This window comes from Mauremys reevesii, linkage group 1 (assembly GCF_016161935.1).
Source record: "Mauremys reevesii isolate NIE-2019 linkage group 1, ASM1616193v1, whole genome shotgun sequence".
In the NCBI taxonomy this organism is placed as follows: Eukaryota; Metazoa; Chordata; order Testudines; family Geoemydidae; genus Mauremys; species Mauremys reevesii.
The window spans coordinates 44,752,169-44,762,900 of record NC_052623.1 but is presented as its reverse complement, the minus strand read 5'-3'; the positions used below and the strand labels follow the sequence as shown (position 1 = coordinate 44,762,900).

The 10,732-nt window shown below is 49.4% G+C and overlaps 1 protein-coding gene across 2 annotated transcripts in view; it reads right to left on the bottom strand.

Moving 5' to 3' along the window:
• Positions 1 to 5,535: 5,535 nt before the first annotated feature.
• The window catches only part of ZMYM2 (zinc finger MYM-type containing 2), a 227,519-nt gene continuing 222,322 nt past the window's right edge, over positions 5,536 to 10,732 (bottom strand). Inside the window, exons 28-29 of one of the 2 annotated variants that reach the window (XR_005600151.1) lie at positions 8,587 to 8,759; positions 5,536 to 5,718 (exon numbers count right to left, since the gene is read on the bottom strand). Coding sequence is in view for 1 of the 2 variants with exons in the window: in XM_039543420.1 (XP_039399354.1) it covers positions 8,727 to 8,759 (33 nt within the window). In the remaining variant the exon portion in view is untranslated. Of the gene's footprint in view, positions 5,719 to 8,586; positions 8,760 to 10,732 lie in introns of those variants that run through there. The other variant, XM_039543420.1, reaches the window with a different exon arrangement.

Genomic DNA, 10,732 nt, shown 5'->3' with positions numbered 1-10,732 from the left:
ATTATATAATCTGATCTAATCCAGGTTTTAAAAACTAGACTTTAAAAAATATGGATTTTTGGCATGTTCAGACAGCCTAAGATTTAGTAAGAAGAATGGGCCTGTTTCGAACTGCACAGTTGCGCAGTGTTGGTTGCATCTCTGATAGTGTCAGATGTAGCTGTTTTCCAAGTTGGCATTATTAGATTTCTGTTAGTTGTCACAGAAATCATTGCAGAAAACCCAGACTCACAGAACTATCTGGAAACAGCACTTTCATCACTGAGTTATTCATATTCTCCTTTAACAGAAATTCAGAGTTCCTGGTTTGTTAGATTTGCAAATTTGGTCTTCAGCATGAGATCACTTGACAATTCTGAGACTTCCTTGGAATGGAGTCAACTGTTACCAAGACTGGGTTTCAATTCAGTTAGTATCTGGAGCTTCATAGTCAATTCCAGGAAAATATTCATCAAAATGGGAATACAATTGTAACCGTGCCTCAGTGGGTCACAACTGAGAATACCAAATTCAGGACAAACTGCTTAGAAATAGGGCAGATACACCCCAAAACTGGAGGTTATTCTCCCATGAGATACACCAAACCAGCAACAAAAGTAAACTTCTGTTTCACCACAGTGGCTAAGAAGTCAGAACAGCAGTTTCCTTAGGCATTCCAGTCCTTGTATCACCACCAAAAACACTAGACTTACAGATGAGTGGTTCTTTAAAACCAATTTAATCAAATAACAGGTTCTTCTGATGCCAAAGGACCAGCCACACACCCAGGTCAATATACAACTCAGATCTTACCCAAAAATTACGCTGTTGCCAATCCTTTGGTATCTAAAATCTAAAGATTTACATAAGAACAGCCGTACCGGGTCAGACCAAAGGTCCATCCAGCCCAGTATCCTGTCTACCGACAGTGGCCAATGCCAGGTGCCCCAGAGGGAGTGAACCTAACAGGCAATGATCAAGTGATCTCTCTCCTGCCATCCATCTCCATCCTCTGACAGAGACTAGGGCAGAGGTGAAAGTGAGCCAGTCTGGTACGGCGTACCGGCAAGATCTGGTACGCCCAGGGGTGAGCTGCAGACGGTTCGCAACGGTTCACGCGAACCGTTTGCTAAAATTAGACGCCGGACAGAGAACCGGATGCTAAAGTTCTCTGTCCGGCGTCTAATTTAGCAAACGGTTCACGCGAACCGTTGCAAATTCTGCCTCCACCTCCTGCCATGAAGCTCCTCCTTGCTTCTCCTCCCCCACGGCTTCCCGCGAATCAGCTGTTCGCGCGGGAAGCCTGGGAGGGCTGAGAAGCAAGCAGGGTTCCCCGGCCCAGGAAGACGACCCTAATGTAGGAAACTAGGGGGGCGTGTGCCCCGGCCGGTCCCTGGCCGCGGCCCGTCCCGCCTCCTGGCCGCGACCCTGCCCGGCCCCGCGTCCCGAACTCCTCCCGGCCGCCCAGCCCGGCCGCACCCTCCCGGCCCTGCCGTGCCCCCACCTACCGTCCCGGGTCCCCCCGCATTCCTGGCACCGCATTCCCGGCCGCGACCCTGCCCGGCACCCCCGGCCCCGGGTCCCCGCCCGACCCTCACCGGCCTCCTGGCGCGTCCCCACCGTGTTCCCGGCCGTGACCCTGCCCGGCCACCCGCCCGACCCTCCCCGCCGCATCCTCCCCGCGGCCCTGCCCAGCCCCGTCCCGGGTCCCCGCCCGACTCTCCTGGCCGCATCCCCACAGCCCTGCCTGCCCCCGTCCCGGGTCCCCGCCCGACCCTCCCTGGCTGCGGCCCTGCCCGCCCCCCATCCCCGGATTCCCCACCCGCGTTCCCGGCCCTGCCCGGCCCCCATCCCGGGTCCCCGCCCGACCCTCACCGGCTGCGGCACGGCCCTGCATCCCCTCCCCGGCCGCCCGGCTCCGGCCGCACCCCCCCTCAGCCCTGCCGTGCCCCCACCTACCGGGATGCCCGGCTCTGGACCCGGCCCCCCACCTCCAGCCCGGCCTGGCCCGTGGCTCCAGCCGCCCCTGCTGTTTTGCCAGGCGGCCGGGCTCCGGCAGCGCGGTCTGGGCGTGGCGGCCCTGGCTGCCCGGCTCCAGCTCTGGCCGCAGCCCTCCCTGGCTCCACCCGGCCAGCCACCTGGCTCCGGCCGCTGGGCTCCCGCCGCATCCTCCGGCTCCAGCCGCGTGACTCCTGTCCTGGCCCAGCCACGTCCAGGCAGCGCGGTAAGGGGGCAGGGAGGGGGTGTTGGAGAGAGGGTAGGGGAGTTTGGGGATGGGGGGGGTCAGAGGGCAGGGGGATTGAATGGGGGCAAGGGTCCCGGGGAGCAGTCAGGAAAGAGCAGGGTTGGATGAGGTGGTGGGGGCACTCAGGGACAGAGAGAAGGGGTAGTTGTATGGGGTAGGGGTTCTGGGGGGCCATTGAGAATGAGAGGAGGGGTTGGGTGGGGCGGCAAGGGGCAGTCAGGGGACAGGGAAGGGGGGGATGGGTCAGGGGTCTCGGAGTGTGTGTGTCAAGGAACATGAGGGGTTGGATGGGGCACGACCCCCCCCCGGAGGGGGGGAAGGGGGGAACCCGTTGTTAAAATTTTGGAGGGAGGAGGGAACCCGTTGTTAAAAATTTGGCAGCTCATCACTGGGTACGCCATGCCGGAATGGATCGGCTTCCCTGGCAGTGATTTCCCTGGCTCCCAGCCAGAGCCCCAGGGCCTTTAAATCTTTAAGGGCCCTGCCTCTTCCTGTTGAGGCCATGCCCCCACTCAGGACTCCGGCGTACCGGTAAGTCCTTTCAGTTACCTTCACCCCTGGACTAGGGACACCATTCCTTACCCATCCTGGCTAATAGCTATTAATGGACTTAACCTCCATGAATCTATCCAGTTCTCTTTTAAACACTGTTATAGTCCTAGCCTTCATAACCTCCTCAGGCAAGGAGTTTCACAAGTTGACTGTGCGCTGTGTGAAGAACTTCTTTTTATTTGTTTTAAACCTGCCAACCATTAATTTCATTTGGTGACCCCTAGTTCTTGTATTATGGGAATAAGTAAATAACTTTTCCTTATCTCCACATCACTCATGATTTGATATACCTCTATCATATCCCCCCTTAGTCTCCTCTTTTCCAAGCTGAAAAGTCCTAGCCTCTTTAATCTCTCCTCATATGGGACCCTCTCCAAACCCCTAATCATTTTAGTTGCCCTTCTCTGAACCTTTTCTAGTGCCAGTATATCTTTTTTGAGATGAGGAGACCACATCTGTACGCAGTATTCAAGATGTGAATGTACCATCAATTTACATAAGGGCAATAATATATTCTCCGTCTTATTCTCTACCCCCTTTTTAATGATTGCTAACATCTTGTTTGCTTTTTTGACTGCCTCTGCACACTGAGTGGACATCTTCAGAGAACTAGCCACGATGACTCCAAAATCTTTTTCCTGATTTGTTGTAGCTAAATTAGCCCCCATCATATTGTATGTATAGTTGGGGTTATTTTTTCCAATGTACATTACTTTACATTTATCCACATTACATTTCATTTTCCATTTTGTTGCCCAATCACTTAGTTTTGTGAGATCTTTTTGAAGTTCTTCACAGTCTGCTTTGATCTTAACACCACTAGTTACCCCTCTCCATTCTGAGAATTTACCATTTATTCCTACCCTTTGTTCCCTGTCTTTCAACCAGTTCTCAATCCATGAAAGGACCTTCCCTTTTATCCCATGAAAACTTAATTTACATAAGTGCCTTTGGTGAGGGACCTTGGCAAAGTTTTCTGGAAATCTAAGTATACTATGTCTTATACTATGTTTATTGATAGAAAGAAAGAAAGAAAGAAAGTTAAAAATGGTTAATGGAATTAAATACATAGAGCAATGGCAAAGTTCTTGGTTCAGGCTTGTAACAGTGATGGAACAAGCTGCTGGCTTAAGTCAAGTCTCTGGTTGCTTCCAAATCATTGGAAGAACCTCAGTCCCTTGGTTAGAATGCTTCTGTTAGTATAAATCCATAGCCTAGAGCAGGGGTGGCAACCTGAGCCTGAGAAGGAGCCAGAATTTACCAATGTACATTGCCAAGGAGCCACAGTAATACATCAGTAGCCCCCCATCAGCTCCCCCCACCTGCTCCCAGCGCTTCCCCCTGGCTGGCAGCCCCACCGATCAGCGCCTCCCCCTCCCTCCTTGCACCTCCCAGTCAGCTGTTTTGTGGCATGCAGGAGGCTCTGGGTGCGAGGCGGAAGAGTGAGGGCACGACAGGCTCAGGGGAGGGGGTGGGAAGGGGTGGAGTGGGGGCAGGGCTTGTGGCAGAGCCAGGGGTTGAGCAGTGAGCACCCCCCAGTACATTGGAAAGTTGGTGCCTGTAGCTCCAGCCCCAGAGTCGGTGCCACCACAGGTTGGCCACCCCGGTCCAGAGGCTTGAGCATGAAAGAGGTTGGAGCAGGATAGAGGCAAAATGGAGGTATTTCCAGGGCCTTTTATAGCTTCTGCCATATAGAGGGAAACTCATTGTTTCAAACAAAGCCCTCAGCATAGCTAGTGGAAAATTATAGGTAAAAGATGGGAGTTTGGAGTCACATGGGCAAGTCACATGTATAGAGCCAATAGTTATAGCTTCAAATACAAAAATGATACATGCATACAAATAGCACAATCATATTCAGCAAATCATAATCTTTCCATAGACACCTTACTTGATAACCTTTGTACAAGATTTGTTGCAAATATAGAACAGTGGTTGCAACAATGATCTATATGGTCATATTTTAATCAGATAATGTCACAACAATATAGACAAATGAGTTAATATTTGGTCTTTAATAGTGTTTTGATAATTTTTATTCTATTCTTTTAAAAAGACTGAAAATATCTTGGTAATTCCCTTTTCAGTGTATCATCTCCAAAGACAAAGCTTCTTCATGAATTCCCCTGATTTTCTCTTTCACATCTAGTATATTTCTAGTCCTACCTTGAAGTGTTAGGTTCAGTGCATTCAATTTGCCAATCACTTCCACCAGGTAAGATAACATAGTCAAGAAGTCCATGTGACAAATGTAATCTGCAAGGACTGTGTTCCCAATTCCCTAGGAGGAAAATTCTGATTTTTGTCATGCAATTTGAAAAAACGTTGTACAGGCGAGTCTCATCTTACGCAGGGGTTCCGTTCCGTGGTTAGCACATAAAGCGAAAACCGCGTATAGTCAAAATTACATTGAGTTGAATGGCGGGCGGAATCACCTGCACTACAGGTACAGTATTAAAATTGTTATTTTTCTCTCTTTTTTTTTTAGTTTTTGCCGACCGCGTAAAGCTGAAATAGCGCATGTTAAATGCGCGTTAAGATGCGACAGACCTGTAACACTTTCCCATGTTACACCCAGCTGACTTCACTGTGAAACAGAAGCTGAGTGTCATCAGAGCCCATCTCTTCATACAGTATACTAAACAGTATGTATTGACTACCCAGGTTTTTATATCATTGACTCTTTTAATAACAATGCTGAGGGCCTTGTGTACATCAAGTTGGAAGTTCTTCCATGCCAAAGTTTGGCAATGAATCATGCAGTGTGTCCAAAGTGCTGCTGGTGCCACTTTACTTGTGCTGCAACCTCACTATTCTGCTCAGGCATGGCTGCCCTATCAGTGCACAGCCCCACACACATTGTCCAGTTAAGATCTCCATCCACTATGAATTTGTCAAGGATCTGGAATATTTCCTTACCGGTTGTACGTGCTAGGATTTCTCTGCAAAATAAAAGTTCTTCAACTACTGTACTTGCTTGGATAGATCTCACAAAACACAGAAATTGAGCCATGTTGGTAACATCTGTGGATTCATCAAGCTGCAGGGTATAATATGGACTCTTCTTAACTTGTTCTAACAACTGAACTGGCCCTGCATGTTTTCTGCAAGGTTATCAGTGCCTCAAGGGATGCTATTATTTGACATAGGTGTTTTCAGTGCCCTGGCTGCATGTTCCCAAGTCATAACTCTACACGTGGCTATTGGTGCTGGAAGTAGAAGGGTCTCACCCAGTGGTGAGCTGCAGCCGGTTGGCACCGGATCGCACGAACCGGTTGTTAAATTTAGAAGCCCCCTTTAGAACCGGTTGTTCCTGGAGGGACAACTAGTTCCAAAAGGGTTTTTAAATTTAACTAAAGCTCTAGCAGCTCCCTACCCTTCCCCCAGCCCCAACTCACCTCACTCCGCCTCCTCTGCTGAAGCTCCTCCGGCTTCTCCTCCCCCTCCCCAGCTTCCCGCAAATCAGCTGTTCGGGCGGGAAGCTGGGAGGGCTGAGAAGAAGCAGCGCTTCCACCAGGTGAGCTGGGGCCGGGGGTGCCAGCGGGAGGAGGGCTCCAGGCGGCGCGCCGGACGGGAGGTCATAGCGAGACTCTGGGGTCGGGCAGCTGGGCTCCTGCCCCCAAGGTCCAGCTGCGACCTCGGCTGGGCAGCACAGCTCCTGCCCGGGCCCGGCCCCCAGGTCCGGCCAGGCGGCGTGGTTCCTGCTCGGGTCCGGGCGGCGTCCTGGCCGGGTCCGGCCGGGGCGGCGCGGTTCCTTGCCGGGGCGTCGCAGTTCCTGGCTGGGTCCGGCCGGGGCGGCGCGGTTCCTGCCCGGGTCCGGGCCGCGCGGTTCCTGGCCGGTTCCTGGCCGGGCGGCGCGGTTCCCGGCCGGTTCTTGGCCGGGCGGCACAGTTCCTGGCCGAGCGGCGTGGTTCCTGCCTGGGTCTGGCCGGGCGGCGAGGTGGGAGGAGAAGCCGGGGGGAAGCTTCCTGCAGGTGAGCTGGGGCAGGGTGGGGATGCAGAGGTGCTGGAACAATTTTTGTAGTGGGGGTGCTGAGAGCCATTGAACCCACTGTAAACTCTGTATATGATGGAAACCACTTCAAACCAGGGTGTGCAGCAGCACCCACGGCACCAGCTAGTTCCAGCACCTATGCTTAGACCTCACTGTTGGGCCCCCTTCCCGTGTGTGTGCATATGCACACCCAGGCCCACTGACAGCAATTCCGGGCCCCAGGGCAGAGCAGTCAATGGAACCCCACGCACGCACAAGCCGCAGACACGGTCCACCAGACATTTGGGCGGTGCTGCACCTGAGCTGGCTGGTGCCCAGTGAGCTGACAGCTGCGCTGCTGGGCACTCTCTTCTGGCACAGCCAGGGCTTCCACATGCCCACCCAGTAGGGTTGCCAACTGTCTGTCTGTGCAAACACAAAGACTCGCACTCGGCCCCGCCCCACCCCTTCCCCGAGGCCCCGCCCCCTGCTCACTCCATCCCTCCTCCCTCTGTTGCTTGCTCTCCCTCACCCTCACCCACTTTCACCAGGCTGGGGCATAGGATTGGGGTGCGGGTGCAGGCTCTGGGAGGGAATTTGGATGCAGGAGGGGGTGTAGCGTGCAGGCTCTGGGAGGGAGTTTGGATGTGGGAGGGGGTGTGGGGTCAGGCTCTGGGAGGGACTTTGGGTTCAGGAGGGGGTGTGGGATCTAGGCTAGGGCAGGGTTTTGGGGTGCAGGAGGGGATCAGGGGGTCATTGCTGACCTCGGGCAGCTCCCAGAATGACTGGCACACCCCTCTGGCAGCGGCTCCTACGCGGGGGGCCCAGGGGATCTCTGCGCACCGCTGCCCACAGGCATCGCCCCTGCAGCTCCCATTGGCCAAAGTTCCCGATCAATGGGAGCTGCGGAGTCAGTGCTCAGGGCAGGGGCAGCACCCGGAGACCCTCTGGGGCCGTAGGGCCATTCTGTTTGCTTCCAGGAGCAGTGCAGAGCAAGGGCAAGCAGGAAGCCTGCCTTAGCTCTGCTGCACTGCTGGCTGCAGTGGCGGCCAGGGGCCACCGGGCCCTTTTAAATCACCCAGGCCCCTGAGCAATTGCCCCCTTTGCTCCCCCCCACCCTCTGTCGGCGGGCATGTGCACACCCTTGTCTTTCATAATTGCTTTTAGCTCTCTGGCTAGTAGGGGGTCTGCTGAATTTTTCAAGCCCTACTCTTAATGCTAAGATCCTGATTTTCTACATGTAAGGAACAAATATGGATTAACGTTCTGCCTGTTGGTGCCAAAGGGTTAATTGCATGATCGTCTTTCAGTAGTTGTATTAAGTGAAATATAGCCACACTGAACAGAACATCTAGAGTTAAGGCTAAAATGTCCAGTAGTTACCAAGCAACTTTCTTCCTGTAACGTACAACACTGTGTTATCAATATGCTACTCAGCGATAGGAATGTATGACACTGAAGTGGACCCAGAAGTGCAATCTGCTTTGTTTCCCCTACTAATGAGTGCTGCACTGATTTGTTTGTTTTAATGAATAGCTGCAAATCATTGGACACCCATATGTAAAAGCACATTTTGAGTTTTAAAAATACAATTGACTTGCAGACTTTATTGCCTAAATTATCTGTGGCTCTAGAATTCATGACATGAAGGTTAGGAATTTCAGACTGTCCATAGATGAAAACCCTGTATTTCTAAGGGAATGTGATTTGGCTACAGTAACCTCTTATAAAAATGACCTCCTGCTAATCTTGGATTCACACAGTAGTGGAAGCTTTTATAGTATATCATTACTTACTATATTTCTTACATGAAATAAGAATAGCAGCATATACTTACAGTGACTTTCACCCAAAAGGATCCCACAGGATTGTTGACTCCAGGGTACATAGACAGCATGGTCCAGAGTCTAATGCACTGGCCTGGGAGTGGAGAAACTTGAGTTCTATTACTAGCTCTACTACATGGCCCTGAGCAAGTCATGTCACTGCTGTGTGCCTCCGTTTCTCCATCTGTAAAGTGGGGATAAAGATACTTATATTGTTTTGTAAAGTGCTTTGATATCTACAGATGATCATCACTATATATGGATTAGGTATGTTGTACAGGAATGATTTCAGCTACTCTCTTGGGTGGAGGCATTGAAGTAATTTAGATGGTTATATGGACCCACAGTCAAAGGTATTAACGAGACTGTCACTGTTCAATATTAAACAGTATGAAATAAGGTTTCATATACAGAGAGCTCGGCCTGCTTAGCACAGTAGCAAATACACTGTTAAAAATCCTTTTAACCTTTTATTAACAATACAAGAAAGAAGGAAAAACCAGTTAAAGCATCTGAAATGTAAAGTATTCAGTGAGGCTTTCCTTTTAACCACATCTCTTGTTCCCTTTCCCTTTAGCTGGACAGAGTTTTTAGAAGGAAAAAAACTAGGGCTATTGATTCATTGCAGTTAACTCACATGATTAACTAAAAAAAATAATCATGATTAATCGCACTGGTAAACAATAGAATACAAATTGAAATTTATTACATATTTCAGATGTTTTTCTACATTTTCATATATATTGTATTCTGTGTAATTGAAATCAAAGTGCATATTATTTTTATCATTTTTACAGTGCAAATATTTGTAAATAAAAGAAAAAGTATTTTTAATTCACCTGATGCAAGTACTGTAGTGCAATCTCTTTATCATGAAAGTGCACCTTACAAATATAGATTTTTTTGTGTTACAGAACTGCACTCAAAGACAAAACAATGTAAAACTTCAGAATCTAGAAGTCCACTCAGTCCTACTTCTTGTTCAGCCAATCGCTAAGACAAACAAGTTTGTTTACATTTACAGGAGATAATGCTGCTGTCTTCTTATTTATAATGTCACCAGAAAGTGAGAACAGGCATTTTCATGGCACTTTTGTAGCTGGAATTGCAAGGTATTTACGTGCCAGATATGCTAAATATTGGTATGCCCCTTCATGCTTCGGCCACCATTCCAGAGGACATGCTTCCATGCTGACAACGCTTGTTAAAAAAATAATGTGTTAATTAAATTTGTGACTGAACTTCTTGGAGGAGAATTGTATGTCCCGCGCTCTGTTTTACCCACATTCTGCCACATATTTCATGTTATAGCAGTGTGAGAATATTTCTACTCTACAATGGCCACGTTTTAAATTCACACTGCTGTCATCACTGAAGAGAGACAGAAAGCATGTAAGTGAACAGAAAATATACTATGTTTAGCAATCAGCAGCCTTTTTGATCAACAGAACAGGATAGCTCAGGGAACTGGTAATGGAATATAGACTCTTTCACCTCTAACTCACTGGTATGAATCCAGCCCAGGTCACTGTGACTGACAGTTCTGACCATCTGATGGCTGTTTGGAGCCCTTTCTGAATGAGTGAGCAGTCTCAGTCTTCTTCTACTGTGCATATGTTCACACAACAAAAACCACCATCAGAGTGAAAAGGCTAAGCACTGAAGGGGCATAGAAACTGAATTCCCTTTTCTCTCCTCGGGTAAATTGTCTCACTAGAACATCGTTGAAGGCACTTTGAATGGGGAAGTTTGTACCATTGATCTCATGCTTTACCTGTTCTACTGAGAAGTGGGGGACTTCAATGCCTAGCATTATCAGTCTGACACTTCTCATCAGTGCTAAACCAAACTTGAGAAAGAAATGTCCAACACAAAGAAGGAGCTAAAATACTTTCAACACATTGTTATGAAATAACTGTATTCTAAAACATTGGGAAACTATCAGTTTTCTTGGCACTATGTCACATGAACAGGGTCATCAGTGATTCACACCCAAAAAAACAGATGCTGCAGAAATATGAAGTTAGCTTATCTTTAACTTTTTCCAACAGGTGGTGTGAAATCTATCAAAACAACTGGTGAGATGCTCATGGATACCAACAAAGCAATGCTGGCAAGTTAGATATCAGCATGTTTGATCTGAGAGCTGCATTTCCA